Here is a 23,074-nt window from a genome sequence, read left to right on the forward strand (position 1 = left end):
GGGACACTCGTCTGAGGGCTGCTCCAATGTGAGGCGAGAAAGTGGGGGACATTCAGTGGCACCTACTTAGGGGGACTCAAATACACAGGTTCGGCAAGAAAAAAAAGAGAGAAAGAAAGAATTTTAAAACCTTGGCGATCATCCTGTGGCCAATGCCCTAGCCTTGGAGTGAGGTAGGAAAGTAACCACCGTTGATCTATTAAATGTACAAATATCATGTTTGTTGATACATTTGTGCAAAACCACGCTGTTGATACCTTCTGTGATACTGCAACTCAGCAGCGTGACCACAGCAGTGTGCCCTGAATTCCTGGGCAAGTTAAGGGAACATCCAGGAGAGCTTGGGCTGGACACGGATTTCTGTCACGTACCAGGCGGCACCTGCCCCTCATCAGAGACGGCGCATCTTCCCGGGGACACCTGGTGCCACCCTGGAGCATGAAAGGGCTCCACAAACCCCAGCGGCTCCTGGCTCACTGCTCACATGGGGCCCCGCGAGGGACGTCCACCTTCCAGTGCACCCTCATCTGCAGGGTGCAGGCAAACAGGGCTGACTTCCCCTCGGAAAATGCCACCAAGCAACTGCTCAACTCCCTCAAACAGGGCCGTCCGGGTGCCACCACCCGCCTCCCCTGCAGCCCGCAGGTGGGTCCGAGCCCAACGCAGCCCCCGCTCCACCAAGAGATGCATCCATGTGCTGATTGGGATAGAAATAAATGTTTATGAATGGATTCCGGCGCCAGGCGTCAGCTGCGGATGAGGCACAAGTGCAGCTGGGCCGTAGCTGAGGGAGATGGCCCCAAACAATGTGCTGAGATGGCTTGGAGAGCCCTTCCCCCAGCCGCCACGACCCTCCCCAGGCTCCGAGTGAGGAAGACTCGCTTCCTTCTTTGACCTCGGCCTTTCTCTCTCCTGGCCCTCAAACGCTCCACCTCGTCTTGTTTTCAATCACCTGAATCTATTTTACCCAACAGGCAGGCAGCCAGGTGCCGGAACAGCTATTCTCTGTGTTCAGATCATTACTCCTGGCTGTGTGCTCTTGGCAAGCTATCTAAACTTGCTAAGCCACATGTGACTTGACTTGTTGGCTTTAAAAAGAATAATAAGGATAAAAGTTGTCTTGTAGATAGGACAACCATGTATGGTTGCCCAGGCTGTGCACTGCACATCTGCAGCTCCAGGGGTTTCCATTCCTAGTATGTGAAGATACAGTGCAATGGTCACTGTTCATGTGACTCTCGACGGAGCTTTAGAAGTGCAATCCCCAGTTATACTCGGTATGGTTACACTTCGGACACAGTGGCTATTATTTCCCAGGGCTATTGGAAGAGTCAGATGAAAGGACTGCTAACAGGAAGAGGATGCCCACCCTCTTTGCCCTTGTCCTTGTGTAGGGCTGCACATAGCCCACCTGGGGAGAGGGCGCAGGAAAGGCACTTATGAAACATCCACTGGGCCCGGGCTGTGCCCAGCAACCTCATAAACAAGGCCTGCCCTCCTGTTGGTGGGGAGGGTACCGGGATTGAACCCAGGGCCACTCGGCCACTGAGCCACATCCCAGCCCTATTTAGAGACAAGGTCTCACTGAGTTGCTTAGTGCCTGGCTTTGGCTGAGGCTGGCTTTGAACTTGTGATCCTCCTGCCTCAGCCTCCTGAGCCTCTAGGATTACAAGCATGAGCCCCTCCGCCCCGCTGAAACCACACTATCTTGATCGGGGGTCCACTCAGGCCCCGAGCTCATCTAAGCCAGGACAGGTGCAGGGATGCTCTCTGAGGGCCAAGTGCATCGGATTCTCCTGACAAGGAAACGTCAGGGAGTGCTGAGCTCCCGCGCCTGCTGCTGATCTGGCCGAGTATCGCCCAGGGTTCAGGACCAGGAACCCAGGCAGGGCAGGATGCGACGTCTGGTGTGGCGGAGGCTGTGTGAGTGGCTTCTGCAATGCCCGGGCGGGGGCTTCTCATCCTGTGCCCTCTCCCCGGGATGCTCTCTGTGAAGCGTAAGCTCCCAGAGCTCCCTGTCCCTCCTCCAGGACCGTGACAAACATCCACAGCTGAGCCACCTTTTTTTTAAGGGTGTATCCGTTAATGAGTCACCTGCAGGCTGATTGGCCCCCGTCTTTATTGGCTGGTGGCTTTGACAAACCCATCCAGAAATCCATGTCAACAGAGGATGGTCACAGAAGGCTCTGTCACTGACGATGCCAACCCTGGATGGAGCAGAGGTGTTAAGACCGTCACCTGGTGCCACATAAGCTCATTGTTAAGGGCAAAGCCCGGGCTCCTGTCACCTCGCTCACTTTAAGTCTGCGGTGGGGACCCAGGACGTGGGAAAGCGTGACGTTGGCAGGAGTGACCAGGCTGGGCTTCCCGGGCTTCATCGCAGGTGTGCTGCAGGACACGTCGTCCTCTCTGACGAAGGCCACTGTGGGTCCTGTGGGGGGACGCTCTCCTCCAGGGCACAGCGATGACGAGGGCTGAGCTCTGGGGACCGGGCCGCCACCGGTGAGGCTTCTCACCCCAGTGCTGTTTCGACTGGACACAAGGAAACAGGTGGCCGCCAGGAGGGACGACCCTCAGGCTCCGTGGAGCTCTGTGCCAGAGGCTTCGGGGCCACCATGGGCCTGTGTGGCCCTAAGGACAGCAGTGACACTGACCCTGCCAGACGCTCGCCCAGGGCAGGCACCTGCCGCCTTTGACCAACAACAGCTCCCGTCCAGCCAGGGCACCCCGCTGGTCTTCCCAGCAGGGCCACCGTCCTATGATTCCGTGCGTCCTGTTTTCCTGCTGTCTGTCCCCCACCTCCTGGACGGTGTCCCCCTGCTCCTGTGCACGGTGGCAGGCTGGAGCCGTGCTCTGGGGAGAGCGAATCCCACCGTGGTGGCTTCAGAAATGGCGCACAGAAAACGACAGCGACCGCGGCTTCCCACCCCAGAGCTGGTTCACTAGGCCCTTCCTGGGGTCAGGGACCCAGCTGTCCTCTGCTGGCTCTACTGTCCTCTGCCTCCCTCCAGTCCACCTCCCTGAACCCACTCTGCTCCCGATGCCCGATGGGGAGGCAGGTGGCCCTGGGGCGGGAGGGGGTCCCCCTGGGACCTGCAGCCCCCGTTGGCCCTTATTCGCCACACACTGGCCCCGTGATTGTCGGGGCCACCCAGGCCCTGGACAGCTTCTCCTGGTGGTTGACGGCATGGCCACCCCTCCCTTCCCCAGGGGCTCTTCCTCTTGACCTTGAAGACCTGGGTTTTAAGGCAGGGGCGGAACCTGGCGGGTCCCTTCCTCGCACCTCTCCTCTGGTTTGGGCTGGGTCCCTGGTGACCTGGGGGCCTGAGAAGTTCCTGGGCGCTGGCGGCGGGAGCACAGGTGTTGGTGGATCAGGTCGCCCTCCCTGACACAGGAAGCCGGGCCCCACGGGGGCCAAGCTGCTCCTAAGCCAGGTGGCAGCGAATCCCGGGGGCTGCAGGGTGCCGAGGCTGCAGCTGGACAAGTGGAACAATCAGTCTCCCCTGAGATATCCAGGGAGTCTCTTCCCTCCACCTGGTTCCTTAACACAGCGGAACTAGAGTCGGGGCTTCCCAAAGTGTGGCCCGGGGTCGGCAGTGACAATGGCACTCGGAGGTCAAAAGCTTCCCCCTGGATAGCCACTCACACATGACCGCCTTGGCCCATCTGGCTGCACCTGGAGCCCGTGGTGGTGGCCAGGGTCAGGGCTGAGCGGCGGGGAGCAGGCCACCGCTAGACAGCGGCTCCCCAGGCGGCGCACCTTGGGCTGGTTCTGCTCCCCAGGTTGCTCAGGACGCCTCGCCCGAGCCAGTGGCCGCACTGACCAGGTGGCAGCAGCCTCTGCAGCATGTGAGTTTCTTTCTCTTTCTTTCCTTGAACCCTTTGTTGAGCCTCTCCTCATTCCCCGACTTGCTCACTTCCGTTCCTTCAATAAAGATCATGTCTCATGTTGAGAACGAGGACGCCCCTTCCCAGGGACACTGCAGTGTCCACCTAAGGTGGCCCTCAGCCTGAAAAGAGCTAGGGTGCCACACGGGTGCAGTGCAAGGGCAGGCAGAGCAGGACACGTGGGCATGCCCAGGACTGGCACCTAAGAGCTGGCAAAGGCTCCACTTGACCTGTGACCTGAGAGAGGAGCAGGAGCCTGCAGAGGAAGGCAAGGGGAAAAGGCAGAGCAGACAGCAGGCTCAAAGGTCCTGCGGCAGATGGTGGCAGATCAAAACACGGCTGCGACTAGCTTAGGTATGAGGCGAGCCTGGTGAGGATGCAGCTGGAGCAGTCTGGTGAGACTGTGGAGGCCGGCACACCAGGACGGACTGTGGCCGGCACCCCAGGACAGACTGTGGAGGCCGGCACACCAGGCCGGGAGGTGGCCCAGACCTGGGAGACGATGGCAAGGTTGCAGCAGCCAGTGACATAACGAACCAGAAAAAACCTCCCAAACCAAACCTCCAAGGGTAGGCCTGTTCTCTGCCCTGCAGTCCCAGGGGCTGTGACCTGCTGTCACTGTCAAATGAGTCACCTGGCCTCATGCTGAGGACTGGGGTGGCTGGCCTGGGGGAGGCTGTCCATGACACACAGGGACTGAAAACAGACCAGCCCTGGAATGTTAGAGGCCGAGGAGGACGCAGACGAAGGCCTCGCTCTCTCTCTCTCTCTCTCTCTCTTTTTGTGGGGGCTGGGGGCCGGGCTGAGCTCCTCTGGGTGAGCTCCGCTGGACACTGTCACATCTCCTGCACCTTCTGCCAGGCCAATGACTGCACAGGCCCTGGATATGAGTCACCCAACTCTGAGCCTCGGGAGAGAAGACAGCTGATGAATGTGTCCGGCCTCTGAAACCAAGACCCAGGTCCCACATTTTTACATAACGCCACATGAGTGACGGTTGTATTCTGCTACCTTTCCTGTCCTCGATGTGATTCTGCAATCTGTATTTGGGGTAAAAATGGGAGTTCATAACCCACTTGAATCTAATGTATGAAATATGATATGTCAAGAGCTTTGTAATGTTTTGAACAACCAATAAAAAAAAAAAAAGACCCAGGTCCCAAGCAAATGGTGACATTCAGACTGTGGCAAGGCGCAGAAGCTTAGTGTGCACACACAAGCATGCACACACGCACACACATACGCACACACGCACACACACACGCACACACACACGCATGTCCTCCCCTTCTTTCCTTGAACACCAGCTGCTGATGTCGATGCCCAAGTTTCACTCACTCAAAAGGCAAAAAGATTAAGTGACCAAAAGGCAGGAAGGCATTCAGGAAAGCTGGAGCAGGGCGTCACCACCCCGTGGAGGAAACAGGACAAGAACCCGCCAACCAGGAAGAGCCACGGACCTCCAGATCACCCTTAGGACGTCCCTGAAACGCCGCCAGCATTTGCATGAGCTCAGAGAAAGCTGCACACATTTCACTTCCTTCTCTATGAGACCTCGCCCTGCTGTTACCACTGGAGGAAGGGACCAAGAAGGTCTCATCTCTAATCAGTGACCAAACACCTAGGTGACAGAGCCTGAATCCTGTAACGATGACTAAAACTACACACGAGGCCTGATTAGCTTGTCCAGTGTTAATTAGGACCTTTCCTGGGTGTCCTCTCTACCCCCTGTTTCATGGCCAAGAACAGTAGAGCCTAATTTCTCCAATTTATGTGAAATCCAAAAGGTTTTCTAAAACCTTAATTTAAAAAAAATTAAAACATGAAGGCAGACAGAGTAGAGAAAAGGCTATGTAACAAAGGTTCTAAGCCTATTTGCTGTTACTGTAACAAAATAGCTGAGGCTGGGTGCATTACAAAGAGGTTCTGCAGGACTGATTGGTTCTGTCAAAGGCCAGAACATGGCAGGATGGTGTGACAGGGATGGGTCGTCTGTGCCCAAGAGCTCAGGAAGCCAAGAGGAAGCCTATCCAGAAAGGCGTCAAGTTTGCTCTTTTACAACAAAACAAGTGGCTGTTCTGGGAACTGACCCATTCCAGGAGACCAGCGTCAGTCCCTTCCTGAGGGTGGTCATGAAGTGAACACCTTCTATCAGCCCCACCTGTTAAAGGTCCCAGCACCTTTTGATACTGTTGCCCTGGAGACCAAACTTCCAAAAATGTAACCCTTTGGGACAAACCATCTCCAGAGTGCTCACCATCCCAGCTGAATGTACGTCTTCAGATCTGGCCTCCTGATGCAGCGGAAGGCAGAGTCCTCTCTGACCTCGTGTTGCAGGAGAGGTCTCTCCCAGACAACTGTCCCAGACAACACTGTCATTTCTTTTTTTAAGTGAACATGTTGCAAAATGGTGCCTTCCAACAACCAACAACTCCCAGCAAAAGCAGTCACCATCATTTGTCAACGAATTTGGTGACATCCAGAAAACACTTCCCCAGGAAAGCTGCTCTGAACACACACACACACAATATGTGGTGTGTGTGTGTGTGTGGGGGGGGGGGAGTGTTTGTTTTTTGTTTTGGTTTGGTTTTGAGTCAGAATCCAATGCCATCTCCATTGCAAAATCTGCCTCTGGCAAGAAGTTGAAAATAAATCTGTCTTGGCAAAACAGGAAATTATTTTGGGGGACAAAATTAAACTTGGGTAGTTTTTCTTTCCTTTCCCGATTGTACTTTTGTTCACGGCTTCAGCGGGAGAAAGAGAGAGTACGCACATCGAGCTTGGAGTTTATGAGTTCATATTTTATAATTAACGTTGCCAACAGGGGAGTCTGATTAATACCAGGCAGTGGATTTTGAGCAATGTTCCATACAAATTGCCAAATTTAGCAATAAAATAAATTGGTTATGTGAACATAATTAGTAGGATGACTACTTAAAATTCAAAACTGAATGTGAATAATTCCAAATCATCTGAGCCACAAATCCATTATTTGTACAGAAGGGGAACGTATAGCATTTGGGTTTTATTTTGCCCTCAACCGCAATGCTCTCCACCACCAAGCTGAGCATAATGAAACCCCTGCACCCGGTTGTAACAATGTTTTAGAGCAACTCAGAAACACATGCGTCGGCGTGTGTGCCCAAAACACACACACACACACACACACACACACACACACACACACACACACACAGCAATGCAATAAAGATTAGAAATGCTAAACTGAATTTTCTTTGCAAATGTCAAAACCTATCACAAAATTTCCAGCCATGGTGCATTACGTTTTTCCAACATGCTGTACATGACCTCTAGAGCGCAATCACACAGTAGAGTTCTTTGCCTGTAAATAGTCACAGTACCTTATTGTCACCCTGGACCTCTCCAAGCCTTTGCTGAAGTTCTTTAATTTCTTCTCCCAGATGTTTGTTTCGCTCCTGAGAATCTCTCAGTAGTTGTGCAAGATTAGCCTGGAAATATCAACGCATCAGGGAACACGATCAGAAACAGAGCAGTGGATACATGTGGGGCTTGGTGGGGGCAGTTAGTGCTGGTGTCTGAGCCGGGCAGAACCCCACAGAGCCCCTTAGAGCAGACCCACTGCAGGTGAGGCCGCCGTGAGCCTCCTACCGGGGAAGTCCTCTGTCTGCAGAATGGACAGCGTCCACCAGTCAGTTGTGCATGACCGTTTCAAAAATTTTCTAAGAGCTCATCATGAAAATACCCAGCTTGAAAGTGGACAGAATCCGATTCTATACTTTGGGCCAAACAACAGAGGGGAAGCTTCCTTTTCTGATTCAGGTAAGTTTTCCCCCCTTTTAAATGTGTCTTGGTTAATGAGCTCTGCTTTGCTAAAAGTACACAGAATGTGGATCTCGATTTTAGGAGGCAGCCCAAGAGGTCATGACCGGTGACAGCTTCTGAAATCAGGACCCCGAGGTGACTCTTCAGTCCTGGGCTGATTCCCACCTCCCTGTCCCCTTGTTCTAGCTCCAGGGAAGCCATAGCCAGGACCCTCGCTTCCCTGCCCATGTCCAGGACGCCACACCTCCATTGAGCTGGACTCTGTGGCCACGTGGGACGCCCTGCCAGCCAGCTGCCCCCTCCATGCACTTCCACCCCCTCCCAGACTGCCTGCCATGGCCTCTTCCAGGCTCCCTGGAGCTCCTGGCCACCCACTAGCTACCTGCTTCCGTCCCACGGCAGCTTTCAACGGCCACCGTGGCTCGTGGCTCACTCTCGTGGCTTTTTGTTCTACAGGACACTCTTCTTTTTGCGAGGGTGGCCTGCCCCACCTCTCGCCTTGCCGATCACGTTCCTTCTCAGCTTTAGCGAGGACAGCACCAGCAAAAAGCCGAGTGTTCCCCTCCTCGGCTCCACGTGTGGCTCCCTATAGGACCTGCGCATGAGCAGGTGTCCTAAAGACTCGGGTGAAGAAGGAAGGGGACAGGAGCCGCCAGCCTGCCTCAGGCCTGGGTGGGGGACTGCAGAGAGGGCTGAATAGATTCCCTTCACGTTGCAGCTGAAGGAACCAAATCGAGGGATGTTGGGAGACCGAGCCAGAGGAGGTGGCTGCGTCTCCAATGACGTCGATGTCAGGGCTTCAGGGAGTGCAGGGTTATGGAGGTGGTAAGAGAGAAGAAGGGGAAAGAGCACAGGCCTGGCCTCACCTGGCTCCCCCTCCCCGGCCCTGGGAGGGGTCCCCTGCCTCCCTCACGCTCTCTTCCCTTGGAGTCAGGCCTGACCCCATCTCAGCACGGTGACATCCTCTGTCCTCTCCCACGACTGGGACCGCCCTCACAGCCCGCCTGCTCATTCCCTGCCACCTTCAGGATGCTGCCCAGAGGTCACCGCCCAACAGGGGCCACCGGGGCCATTCAGTTGAGTACCGCGACCTTCCCCTGGGCGGGCCTTTCTCCCAGAGGCCCGCCATCTCCTAACACGCCGTGTGATCTACTTCAAGGTTTGTTGCCTGCTGTCTACGTCCTGCCCTGCTCCCTGCTAAACAGAAGGGCAAGGAACTGTGTTCTCTGCTGACCTCTCCCCAGCCCCAGTGGATGCCCTGTCGGTATTGGTGGACGGAGGGTCAGGAAGCCGAGTCTGGAGGCTGCTTGTCCTCAGCCCAGGGAGGGATGGCGAACAAGGACACCGAGGGCCAACAGCTGAAGCCAGGGCCCTGCCCGCGTCTTGGCTGGAAAACACAGTCGTCCCCACGGTGGGATTCGGCTCGGGGGCCTCTCGTTAGCTGGAGCATCACTTAGCAACACAGGCTAATTTTGTACCCCCAAAATGCATATCTTACACTATTTGGGTTCTAATTTTCCCAGATCACTCTTATGAGACAAAACGTTGGTGAGGGGCTGGGGATGCGGCTCAAGCGGTGACACGCTCGCCTGGGCACTCGCCTGGCATGTGCGGGGCGCTGGGTTCGATCCTCAGCACCACATAAAAATAAAATAAAGATGTTGTGTCCACTGAAAACTGAAAAATAAATATTAAAAAATTCTCTCTCTCTCTCTCTCAAAAAAAAAAAAAAGTTAGTGAAAGAGGACAATTAATTCCCGTTTCCTAGTAGGAAAGCAGAGAACCAAGAGCCACCGTGACGGGTGGCGTGTGGAAACCTCTCTGGGTGGAACCAGATAGACTCTAACTGGGCTGGGTCATTCCACCCGAGTTCCTAACCCTTGAGTGTCCTCACCTGTAAAACAGCGAAGAACACACAACTCATGTGACCATCTGTCACTTCATTAACTAATGGACCCAAATGTCGGCTCCAGTGCTTGGCATACAGTAGGTGCTGATTAAAGCCTGACCACCCCCCTTGACTGAGGCCCTTCAGGAGCTCCAACAAGTACCTGGTAGACAGCTGTGTGGAAGCAGCTGGTGCGTCCTTGGACACACTGGCTGCCTGTGGCCTGCCCTCCCCTGCTCATTAGCCATTCACTTATTTACACAACAAGGGTTCACTGAGCATCTCTTGTGCGCCCGGCACTGTATTAGATCTGGAGAGAGAGCACTGAGCAATGCAGACGAAACCCCTTGCCCTTGTCAACGTGCACCTAATTAATGACATCAAATTAGGATAAATAAAGACAGCATGTTGCATATTAAGTGCCCCAAAGAAAAAGCCGGCGGAGAGAAGGGAGAGAGTAGAGAGGGGGCCACACTGAAACCGAGAGTCGACCAAAAGAGCACAAGCCTCGTGGGCCCCTGGGAGAGCTTTCCAGGCAGGGGAAGGGCCACCTGGCTTCCGTCTCCCCTTCCCCATTGCACCTCAAGCTTCCATTTGAAGGAACCGTCCCAGGCGGCAGCGGAGTCCGAGGATCCTGACTGGCCTCCGGGTCACTTTCCTCCCGCTCACGGCTCTCTTCCCTGAGCTCAAAGTCTCACCAGCAAGTGGCCTCAGCCTCTCCCCCACAGCCCTCCAGACGTCCCCAGACGTGAGCTCACTGTCCTCTCCTGCATGAGCAAACACACTCCCTCCCCACTAGGACAGGTCACCAGACAGGAGGGACTGTCCCGGGGAGGAGCCACCCTGAGCTGGCTCTGTCCAGGGCCAGCGGCCACCTGCAGTCAGGAAGACCTCAGCATCCTCACCTGGAGGAGAATGCAAAATCCACCCCCCCCCAGGAGGCTTCTCCTCAACAGTGAGAAGGATCCGGAGAAAAGAAAAAAAAACCACTAACAAAAGACAAAAAATAAACAATAAAGAAGTCGAGAGCTTCCCTAACCTCCCCTTTTTGATCAGTAACAGCCTGTGCCCCTCAGGCACAGGAGAAGACCCTGCACTCACGACTCTAACTGCAGTAGCTGACCCCGAATAGCTCAGCCCATCAGTGGTAAAAGACCCCATCCCTTCCTCTAATCCATCACTGATGGAGACTTTTGTAAAATGCAATAAACACAAATTACTAGGAAAATGAATTTAAGAAGACATCAAGATAAAACTTCAAGTGTTTATTGTTGGATTCAAAAGACATAAAAGCATGCTGGCAGATTGCTAGAAAAGCCTCTGAACACCGACTCTCGGTTTCTGCACCATCTTATCAAAAGCCAGAAACAATTAGGTTGCAGTCTGCCTTGGTCCGTGGGCCTCACTTTGGAAAGCATTGAGTTGAAGGATGCTCCCAGGTATCTAGATACTAAATCAGAACAGGTGTCTGCATAAGCAGCAGTGGAAGATTCCAGAGAAACCTGGGGCAAAGGCCTGGCTGCTTCAGGAAGCAGCAAGTTGGAAACCCCACATCGATGATCAGACGTTATGTACTCTGCAGCCTGGCCAAAAAGAACTCTACCAAAGTCAAGTCAGGCATTTATTTCTCTTTTTTTGGTACTGGGAATTGAACCCGAGGTGCTTAACCACTGAGCCACATCCCCATCCCTTTTTTATATTTTATTTAGAGACAGGGTCTCACTGAATTGCTCAGGGCCTCACTAAGTTGCAGAGGCTGGCTTTGAACTTGCGATCCTCCTGCCTCAGCCTCCCAAGCCACAGGATTACAGGCACACATCATCTCACCTGGTTAAAGTCAGGCATTTCTATATTATCCACTAAATAATATTCAATTAAAACCCCAGGGGGTGGGTAGCCCAGTGGTAGAGCATTTACCTACCACAGGTGAGGCACTGGATTCGATCCTCAGTACCACATAAAAATAAATAAATAAAATAAAGGTATGAAAAAGATAAATCCCTATGCCTCCAAGTCAGTTCATCTCAATCTTCCCCCTACCGCCACTCCCATTTTAAACTTGACCCTGGGATATAATGGGCTGGGGGAGGAGCCACCACCTTAAAGCAGGTGACTGTAATTTTCTTTCACATTTAACAGACTGGATTACCTGTCAACACACAATTCTTTTCTATTCAACCCTTCCACCTCCTCAACTCCAAAACAATAACTCTGAAAACTAGAAAATGACTATTCTGATATGGTACCTAATTCCTTGACATACACCTTAAAGAACAAAAGAAGAAAAGAATAAAGAAAGAAAGAAAAGCCATACATTTCAAAGCACTCAGAATGGAGGAGGAAAGTTCACACAATTCTTCTGACCAAAAATAACACCCGTGACTCACACGCTCTCACTCAGCCATCCATCAAACCAATGCATGGCGCCTGCTTATGATTTACCAGCTCTGCAGGGCGTTTTGTCTCCGTGTTATTGAGAAGGACTCGGTAGCACCGTGCACAGGAGATGTCGGGGGGAGTGGCGGGAGTCTAGGAAGGGTTTCCCAGGGATGGCAGCAGCACCAGGGATTATTTCCTCCCCATCTCTGGGCAGAGGTCGGCATCGAGAGCAAAACATGCCATGATCCACAAAGAGGCCTCTTAAACATTCAGATCCAGCCAGGGGCAACATTAGAGGTTGATATTTTTGCCCTGATAATAGAGGCATGCAAATATAGTGGAGCCGACTAGAGAATCCAAACATGCACGTCACTCTTTCTAGCGAGGGGTTTGTGGATTACAATTGTGCTGGGGAAGGGAGAGGGGGTTTGGTGGACACAGAGTAGGGCCTTGGGCTGTGCTCTCTGAACACCTGCCTCTGACAGGGAGCAGCTGGACCCCTCCCATAGGGAGGTGTGCCACAGCCGCTCACCAAAACCAGTTCCTACCATGGGAAGCGGGGTGCCTGGAAATGCTCTCTGCACAGGGGTGACAACCACACATCCTGACAGGTGGAGGGAAACAGCCCTGGGACGAGGGAGCAGCTGGCTCCTGCCCCCAACCTCTAGGCAGAGAGCCTCACTGCGCAGATCAGTCCACCTCTCTGGAATTCCGGCTGCAGGTAAACTCCAGCTCTTGCTCTACCACCCCTCCAGTTCCCCTACAAGTGGCACAAAATATGTTAGAACAGTTTATACCATAGATGCCATATGATTTTTTTTTATTCTATAAAATGTTTTTTGGGAGAGTGTATTCTGACATGTCGTATATACATGGAGTATAACTTCCCATTTTTGTAGTTGTACAGGATTTGGAGTTAGCCTAGTCTTGCATTCATATATAAACATAGGAAATTTATGTCTGATTCATTCTACTGTCTTTCCCATTCCCATCCACTCTCCCTTCCCTTCATTCCCCTTGGTCTAATCCAGTGAACTTCTATTCTTCCCTCCGCGCCCCATTGTTGTACGACAGTATCTGCATACCTGAGAGAACATTTGGCCTTTGGTTTCTTTGAGGATTGGCTTATTCACTTAGCATGATAGTCTCCAGTTCCATCCATTTACAGGCAAATGCCATCATTTCATTCTTTTTTATGTGTATGTATACCACATTTTCTTTATCCATTCATCTGTTGAAGGGCATCTTGGTGGGTTCCATACCTTGGCTATTGTGAATTGAGTTGCTCTAGACATTGATGAGATGCCACATGATTTTTACACTTATAAGAAATGATGGGCAACTTTTAAATATAATTATCATCATATTTGGCATTGACCATGGCTATTAAGGATTCCTATCTCAATGGTTAGGGAACAGACACTGGCTCATAAGAGGAGATTTCAGGATACTAGCTGTAAGAGACAGCCCTAAATATTTTACATGGGGGGATAAGCACCTACTAAATTTCATTTCTGTGCCTGCTGTTAAAAATGAAAAGATGGACAAGAGGGAATCAGAATAGCACCCCCCGCCAAAATTATACACTATTACCATCTAGCTTTCCATTGCTGTAACCAAAGTACCAGGCAAGGCCAGCTGAAAGGAGGAAAAGTCTACTTTGGCTCAAGATTTAATGGGTTCGGTGCATGGCTGGCCATCACGGTTGCTTGGGGCCCCAGGGGGGCAGAACATCACGGCAAGGGCTGGGGGAGGAAAGTGCTGAGCTCCTAGTGGCCAGGAGGCAGACGGGGCCCAGGGGAGATGAGCTCTTCCAGGACAGGCCCTCGTGACCCACTTCCTCCAGCCAGGCCCCACTGGCCTTCGGGGGCCACCAGTCTGTCCATTCAAACTGGGATGGATTAATTAGGTTACGGGTCTCACGATCGGATCATTTCACCTCTGAACATTCCTGCAAGAACACAGGAGCTTTGGGAGGACCCCTCACATCCAAACCAGAACACGGCCACAGTATCATTGTGAGCTGAAGGTGGCTGCTGACTGACAGATCCAGGAAGAGCTCTACACACCCCCTTTTCTGCCTAAAACTGGAGCATAAACTTCCGATTGTGAAGATGTCCCTCTGTCCAGTGCCTAGAAAGAGTGCTCGCCAGAGACAGAGGGTCACAGTGGACACAAGGGGAACTTTCATAAACATTACTAAGGTAACCCTTAATTCTCATAATTTTTTTTCCCAATATGTTTCTAGTCACTCTCCCACAATTAGTCCCCAAAGCCCAACTTACCTGTCTTTTTTTAGGTCGGTAATATTAGCTCCACGTCTAGCACTTCTTTGAGTTTTACTTCTTTTCAGCAAACTCCCATTGGACATAAAATATTAATAAAATTGTGTGCTTTTTTCCCTCCTGGGCTCTGCCTTTTGTTATTTAAATTTGCAGGCTGCCATCACCAAACCTAAGAGGGCGGGGTGGGGAGAAGCTCAGCCTCCCCAGCAGAGAAAATCAGAGCAGGTGGAGAGGAGGCTTCTGACCTTGCACTCTTCCAGACACTGGGAACAGGAGTCTTGCAGAAGGGACCCAGGTTCTCACCTGAGTCTTTACACAGTTCAGACCAAGGCTGGGAGGAGAAAGGAACAATCCCCCAGTCATCCTGAATCTGTGGAATTTATTAGATAGACACATTTCGAGTAACCCAACCATGGAAAAAATTATCCCACATCACAACATGAAACGAGACAGACCACAAATTCCTGTAACATGCCTCTCAATCTGCAGACTTACAAATCAGAAAGGGAACCAAAAAATGAGAAAGAGAAAAAAGACAAGACAAGCAAACCCCTTGATCTAGGCACTTCCTCAGGAAGAATCAGGAAAAAAGAGAGAGAGAGACCAGATTTAGCAAATGTTGCTCAACTACTTGGTATTAAAAAGGTTGACACCCTGGCCTCTTAAATCCACACCTTCAACAGGGCAAAGCATTAGATTAAGCAAGAATGCATTAAAAGAATGTTTGATGATACATGGAGTCTTCTTGAAAGGTGTGATTGATAGCAAATTTAATTGCAATGTCTCCTCGGCTGCTTCTGTCTGACGGTGAGTCCCAAGTGAACAGCAGTTGGGCGGAGCTTGCTTCGCTTAGCAAGTGCCCCTCATTCACAGCAACTGTCCAAATGAGGTCCTCTGCTGCAGGGACAGCTTTCTTATTTACCAAAAACCACACAGTGAGCTTGTGTTGTGCAGAGCTGTTGGCAGTGCCAGGAACCATCAGCAGCCCACCCCTCTCTCTCTTAGAACACACATTTGTTAATGAATGCATGCAGGTGGGGTGGGGGGGTGCTATTTAGATAAATGTTAGCTTAATTTTGGTCATTATGATCCGGCTTCTGCAACTTACTGGCTCTCAGCAACTCCCTTCATAGATCCCAAGTTCTCTAGACTTTGTGAGCTCAAATTTCCTCATATTAAACTGGGGGCGGGGGGTGGGGTGCTCCTGCTTCCCTTACAAAATCATCGCCAGGATCCAAATGGCTGATGGGAAGGTGCGCTGGTGCTCAGACTGAAGTTGGCGTCGATATGATTTGGGGGGGCTCTGAGCAGCCGGACCTCAGATTTCCTCCTCGTTTCCCTGCTGTAACGGTCAAGTTGTAGCGTTCAAAGTGTTGCGAAAAGATCCATCTCAAAGCACTAGAGGTCTTTGAAGGTAGTTTAGGTTCTGAGCATCAAACCAGGACACATATACAAAGTCACTCTGATTCGCAGTCACAGGGGACGGAAATACGCTTGACCAAGAAGACCTTTCCACCCAAATAAAAGGCTTCCTCGCGTCCCACAGAGGGCCACTGTGTATTCTGCTTTCTCCAGGGTTGTCAACTTGTGCTTGTCACCGTATAAATAAGCCATCATTTTGCCGTGGCAAGGAAGCAAGACGCCCTCCTGGATGGGAAGAGACGCCTCCCCTGGTTCAGCCGCTCAAAATCAAGTGGGGACCAGACCAAGACCTTCAAGGGGCGTTTGTTCCTTCAAGGAGGAGTTTGCAGAGGGAAAATGTGCCACTGTGACCAGAAAGGACCCAGCTCCTGAGAAGATTAGCCCAAGACAATTTAGACCCCCCTTTGTGGAGCTGCTTGTTTAGCAAAAGAAAAACATTTGAAGGGCCGTTTGAGATCTTGGGGTGATGTCTGGCGGCAGCACACAGGGGCGCGGCAAGCGTGGTTCTGCCTGGAGTGACGAGGAGACGTTTTCATTTCAATGTCCCCTGAGAGGCTATTAGTGCCATCGCTGTTGTCACGATTCCTTCACAGCTTCTTTACCGGATGATTTGCCATTGGAAATTGAGTTGTTTTAAAAAAGGATTCCAAGCTCCCAAAGAAAGCCCGGCAACTGCATTTCTAGAACTATAAACATTAAAGTTCTAGTCTGTCCCCTAAGGAGGAGATTTTAAAAAGCAGGAAAAGAAAATCATGGCCAGATCCTGGTGGCTGCAGGAAGGAAGATGGGCCCAGCATGGATCCCCAGCTGGTCTGTGGGTCTCCAGTTTCCTAAGTGGACAGGGCATTTAATTTGGAGGCTTCCGGAATGGCTGGATTGATGGTTGACTATGCTTCCTCCCCCATTCCATTGTTCTATGCGTCAAAGAACCCCAAACCTGACCTGGATGCCAGACTGCATGTGGGTGGGCTTGAGTTCTAGTCCTGCTGCTAGCCTACTGTGTGCTGCTAGCCTACTGTGTGCGCTTGGGTAAGGCACAGGAAAAGATCCTGCACATCCAATATTCACCAAGCACTCACTGACCACCAGGCAATGAGCATTATAAATATTACCAGTTCCTAAGAGCTTTATGGATATGTTTCATTGTCATGTCCATTTTGAAGTCCAGAGAGGTTCCACTGATTGCCCAAGATCACCCAGCCAGCAAGTGGGAGGTTTAAATTTGAATCCATTCAACTGCATGCTAGAATCAAAGTCCTTGTCATTTACTGCCACCATGCGCTCTCCTGAGACTTCATGAGAGACATACTGTCAGGTGGCTTCAGAAGAGAGTTGGGAGATCACAGACACGTGGGCATGCACATGTACATGGTCTCTGAAAAGCACTACAAAGACTAGGAATGTGGTCCTGCTCCCCATCTGAGAAAAACCTCGCTACAGTCAGGACTTAAACGCAGTCCACAGGCTGCCGGGACCCCTGGATGGCCCGCAGGGGTCTGTGACTCCACGTAGCAGTAGGCAGACCTCTCCTGGCCATGGAGTCACGCCTCATCTAGAGCAAAGACCAGAGCTTTCAACAGCTTCTCAAAGGCCTCTCTGTTTCACGAGAGTCAAGAACCACCCAGACAGAGATGAACAGAAAGACGAGAGGGGCACCAAGGAGTGATCTCAGCCATTTCACCCTCCAAGTCAAGGAAAGAACCGGGAGGAACCAGTGGGGAGGGGTCACAGCCTCCTCCCGAGTCAAGCATCACCAGCAGTTTCAAGGCAGCTGAGGGTGCTCCATGGCATCTCCTTCTTGCCAGCACGGGCATCCTGTGACCTCCAGGTGACATCTGTTAGCCTGGCAGCTGGCTCTGTTCTAGAGCTTCCCACTTATCCAAGGGGCATCTGCTTTGCAGCTGGGGAGGGGGGTTGGGCTGGTAAACATGTCACACGCTGCTCTGCCTTTGGGATACGTATGTATTCTAAGTACATAAGGACAGCAGCCAGGCCAGCTGTGTGTGTCCACCTACTTCCAGCTGATAACACAGCTTAGAAAATAACTGCCTCTCCTTCCCGCCTGCACACGCACCCCACAGCTGCCTGCTTCTGGCTCAACAGAAAGTTCGCTGCACCCAGCACCTAAAAGTCTAATGCTATGTTTTCTTCCCCAAACTAAGCTAATAAAGAGGACACCACTTACCAAAGACCAGCCGTGCCGAAATAAGTTAACAGAAAATAAAATTTAAGAAATGCCTTGGGCTGGGGTTGTGACTCAGTGGTAGAGCGCCTGCCTAGTACGCGTGAGGCCCTGGGTTAGACCCCACAAAAAATACTAAATAAAGGTATTGTGCCCATCTGTAACTAAAAATAATTTTTAAAAATAAAAAAAAAAAGAAAAGGAGTATCTTAAAGGGGGGTGATTCTTATTCCTAATCCTAGGACGATGTCCCTTCTACATATTCAGCACTGTCCCTGTTCCTTAGCCAGATTTCCCCTCTACCTTTGGCTACAGTTCTTCTCTCCTTTGCACTGATTGCCGTTTAACATCTAATATATTTTAATGACTTTGTTTCCTGTCTGTTTACAGCATCCCTCCTGGAGTCAGGAGGACTGTGCTATCCGACACCCGAATCAGCACACCTCAGGGAATAATGGGGATACTAAGAAAATTTGCTGCCAGGAGAGGAGGCGTGAGTGACAGGTGGATGACCAAGGACGGGCCACAGACCCAGGGCTCTGGGCTGGACTTCTTCCACTCTCATGTCCCTCCTGTCTAAACCAGCACTGGACACCCACAAAGTGCCCCCTGAGGGCTGATGAGTCCCGCCGTCACCAGCAGGAGCTCTGAGCACACCGCAGGGCCCCACTGGGCTCCATTGCTAATGACCATGTCACTTCTGGTGTGTAACCTCCTGGACCTCCACAGGCACCCACTTCCCCTGGGTCCACACTAATAACAGGAGCTACCCCCCACGGCTGGGTGGAACTAAATGAGAGCAGCCTTGGTGTCGGCAACACAGCAAAAGTAAAAGGTAACACGGGCTGCGGACAGAGAGCAGATGATCAGACACCCATGCTTTGTCTGGCCTGAAATCAGACTCTGGCCTGAGCATGGCCTGTGGGATCTCTCCTGAGACCCAGGGGCAGGCTGATTTTAGTGGAAAAAAGGTGTGGGGTCTACAGCTCCAGGGTGGTTGGCAGCCACGTTTCCCATTCTGTGGAGAAAGTGGGGCCATTCAAAGAAATGATGAGCCAGGCACGCTGGTGTGTGCCTGTGATCCCAATGATTCGGGAGGCTGAGGCAAGAGGATCGAAGGTTAGAGGCTAGCCTCAGCAACTTAGCAAGACTCTGTCTCAAAATAAAAAGTAAAAAGGGCCAGAGATGTGGCTCTGTGGTTAAGTACCCCTGGGCTCAATCCCCTATACCAAAAAATGAAATAAATAAATAAAAGATGATGGATGGAAACAGAGAGATGAGAGCAGAGACCTGGCCCTGCCATCCCCGCTCCCGAGGCCAGTTCACGTCTGCCTCCCATGAAGGCTGCTCAGCAAGCCCTTCTGAAAAACCTGCTCTTTGGCCCAAGTTACTTTGAGCTACAAGTGCAACCAAGAGGGTCCCTGCAAGGCCAGTATGTTTGACCAAGAGCCATGATGGACAGACCAACATGTAATATGCAATTGCTTACAGAGGGCTGGTGGACTGCACATCACCTCTGAGAACTGTCTGTTCCATTCCTTGGCCCATTTATTGATTGGCTATTTGTTTTATTGGTGTTGAGGTCTTTGAGTTCTTTATATATCCTAGAGATTAGTGCTCTATCTGATGTGCAAGTGGTACGAATTTGTTCCCAACTAGTAGACTCTCTATTCACCTCACTGATTGTTTCTTTTGCTGAGAAGAAGCTTTTTAGTTTGAATCCATCCCATTTATTTATTCTTGATTTTAAATCTTGTGCTATAGGAGTCTTATTAAGGAAGTTGGGGCCTAATCTTACATGATGGAGATTTGGGCCTACTTTTTCTTCTATGTGTGAAAAAGTGTTCAACATCTCTAGCAATTAGAGAAATGCAAATCAAAACTACCATAGATTTCATCCCACTCCAGTCAGAATGGCAGCTATCAAGAATACAAACAATAAGCGCTGGCGAGAATGTGGGGAAAAAGGTACACTCATACATTGCTGGTGGGACTGCAAATTGGTGCAGCTAATATAGAAGGCAGTATGGAGATTCCTTGGAAACCTGGGATTGGAACCACCTTTTGACCCAGCTATCCCTCTCCTCAGTCTATACCCAAAGGAATTAAAAACAGCATACTACAGGGACACAGCCACATCAATGTTTATAGCAGCACAATTCACACTAACTAAATTGTGGAACCAACCTAGATCCCTTCAATAGATGAATGGATAAAAAAATGTGGCATATATACACAATGGAATATTACTCAGCATTAAAATAGAATAAAATCATGGCATTTGCAGGTAAATGGATGGAGTTGGAGAATATAATGCTAAGTGAAGTTGGCCAATCCCAAAAAACCAAATGCCAAATGTTTTCTCTGATTCATAGTGGGATTGGGAGGGGGAGCATTGGAGGAAAGATGATCTCTAGATAAGGCAGAAGGGTGGGAGGGAAAGGGAGGGAGGTTGGGGGTAGGAAAGATGTTGGAATGAGATGGACATCAGTACCCTAAGTCCATGTATGAAGACATGAATTGGTGTGAATCTACTTTGTGTACAACCAGAGATATGAAAAATTGTGCTCTATATGTGTAATATGAACTCTAATGCATTCTGCTATCATATATAACAAATTAGAATTTAAAAAAAACAAAAAGGGCTGATGAGAGGAAAAGGGTAATTAGCAGGTGCCGCTGCTCACCTGGGGTCAGGCACTGTGCCAAGAGCTAGGCCCGCGTCATCCCATCTGTCCCTTACAGCCTTCCATGCAGTGGGCACCATATTTGTCCCCATTTTATGAATGAGAAAGCTGAGACATGGACACCCAGAGGAGCCTCCCTAGGCCACACAGTTTGACCCCCTGACAGTCCTTCCACCCCAGGTGACCAATCTGAGCCAGGTGAGTGCTCCCTGCTGAAGGTCATTGATGGCCGCTGGGCGCATTTCTACCCTGGCCCAAGCAGGCTGGAGGCGAAGGCGGGGGTTTCTGCTCTCCTGTTCAGGGGAACCAGCCAACAAGGCAGCAGATCCTAAGAACAAGAGGACGCTGACGTGACCATTGCCAATGACAGAGCTGTGTCATGAAATACAGAATGCCCAGCTGAATTTGAATTCCAGATGGATGTAAAATATATTTTAGTGTAAGTATGTCCCCGACATTGCATGGGACACAATTTTATACTGAAAAGGTTTTCCCTGGCTATCTGAAATCCAACTCTCCCTGGAAGCCCTGTATTTTTATTGCTAAATGTGGCACCACAGAGAAAACAGGGACTCGGCCAGTTCATGAGACTCCAGATCCTGCGCCCCTGGAGCCTGCGCCATTTGGGAGCTTCTGTTTAGGCAAGGCCATCGGTTTCTTTTGGGTTATGCAGTTTGGCATTTCTGTCACTTGCATCTCCAAACACCCCAGGTCACCTCGCCACTCGAAGGCTCCAACCAGGAAGAGGGAGCCCCAGCTCCTGCCACCATGCCAAACCCTGAAGGGACAGAAACCAGACGCTGCACTAAAAATGACAATGGCAACATTTGGGACCTTGCGCTTGTATTTTTGGAACTGCAGGAAGGCAGCTTGACAGACTTACTGGAATCCATCAGCTCCTCCTCAGTGTAAATGTTTTACTATAGAGTCACAGAGCGTGAATTCACCTAAGACTGTCAGACTCCTTCGTGAACGCCAACCAACTAAAGTCACAGCGAAGATGACTCCTCACAGCCACCAACTGCACTCTCGGGAGCACAGACTTCAGGTTTAAACAGTCATGATGAATTTCCATGGGACTTTACTTAGGGGGGAAAAACCATCAATTAGCTCCACAGGAAAATTAGACTTTGGCTCAAATGTGGAACATTACAAACTAATCCCATCAACCAGGAAGGAGGGAGGAAGGACGCAGCATTGAATGACAGAGGATGACCACAGGACTGGGTTGCTGTTTCAGAATAAAAGTCACGGTGTGGGTGTGGGTGCACTTGTGTGTGAAAGTGTGTGTGCAAGTGTGTGTGTGTATTTGGGGGGGTCTATTGGGCATAATGTCCACCAGCATGGATTTTACGTGCGGCACCTGGTAAATCTTCAATGAACAGGTATCATACCTACTACGGTCATTGACACCCTTCAGTGAACACAGAATTTTGGCACCATTCCAGCCAAGAATGGACAGACAGCTCCTGTGTCCTCGTGATAGCTCCAGTTTGAAGACCTTCTCAAGTGCAGAGGATTTCCATGACGTGGGACATCCCACCAGGTGGGCTCCCCCCGGGCACACTAACCTATGAGGGGGGCACTTCCGGACACAGAACAATGCCGGAGTGAAGGAAAGTCTAACCAGCTGTCTTTGGACATATTTGGCCAAACATCATATTTAAGGATAACCCACATTTAGGGAGGCTTTGATGATCCTCTCAATTGCATAAGACGACAATAATGTTAATAAGCCCAGAGTTACCAAGATTAGGAAGAAGTCTTACCTGTTTCCTCTTTTCAGGGGGAAGTGATGGATCTCCATCCTACAAAGAAGCAAACAGGACATAGATCTTCTGTGCTTCAAGCAACTGACCAAACTCTGAACCTAAATTCAGACCTTCCCCACCTCTACCACCCTGCAACCAGTTATGGGTTAAAGCAAACTCAAGTAAGCTTTTTTTAAAAAAAAATATATATTATTTTTTTTAGTTTTAGGTGGACACAATATCTTTATTTTACATTTATGTGGTGCTGAGGATCAAACCCTGTACCTCATGCATGCTAGGTGAGCACTCTAGACCACAGAGCCACAACCCCAGCCCAAATACGCTTTTTTAAAAAAATTAACTGTAAACTGGGCCAGAATTATTTGGGAAAATCAGTTTGTTCCAATTAGGACCAAACCTATATACTTGTGTGAACAAAAAGTTAAACACCAGGCTCTATCAAAATCATTTCTGAGCAGAGACTAAACTGAAATAATATTCAGTTTCATTTGCATTCCTCTTTTGAGTAGTTAGTACCAAAGGGACAGTGACAGCCGCCCCCCATAAAGCCACCACTTGAGTGTTCTCTATGAGCAGAATACTGTGGGGGGGGGATAGGATTTGCTCCACATAAAAAAGGACTATCAGAACTTTCAGTCCTGATAGACTTTATGACTTTTAAGGACTGAATTCCTATCCCTTTAGGGTCCTCGGGGACTATAAATATTCAGGGAAATAAGTAAGTGCTCACTAAACACATACTCAAAGGATGTGCTCCGTGGACAAGT

The 23,074-nt window shown here is 50.5% G+C and overlaps 1 protein-coding gene across 1 annotated transcript in view; it reads right to left on the reverse strand.

The window, feature by feature from the left end:
• The window catches only part of Ccdc149 (coiled-coil domain containing 149), a 91,465-nt gene that overhangs the window by 35,559 nt on the left and 32,832 nt on the right, over positions 1-23,074 (reverse strand). The window contains exons 3-4 of the mRNA XM_076864301.2: positions 22,305-22,343; positions 7,251-7,358 (exon numbers count right to left, since the gene is read on the reverse strand). Of these exons, the coding sequence (XP_076720416.2) occupies positions 7,251-7,358; positions 22,305-22,343 (147 nt within the window). The remainder of the gene's footprint in view (positions 1-7,250; positions 7,359-22,304; positions 22,344-23,074) is intronic.

This window comes from Callospermophilus lateralis, chromosome 8, assembly GCF_048772815.1.
Source record: "Callospermophilus lateralis isolate mCalLat2 chromosome 8, mCalLat2.hap1, whole genome shotgun sequence".
Taxonomy (NCBI): domain Eukaryota; kingdom Metazoa; phylum Chordata; class Mammalia; order Rodentia; family Sciuridae; genus Callospermophilus; species Callospermophilus lateralis.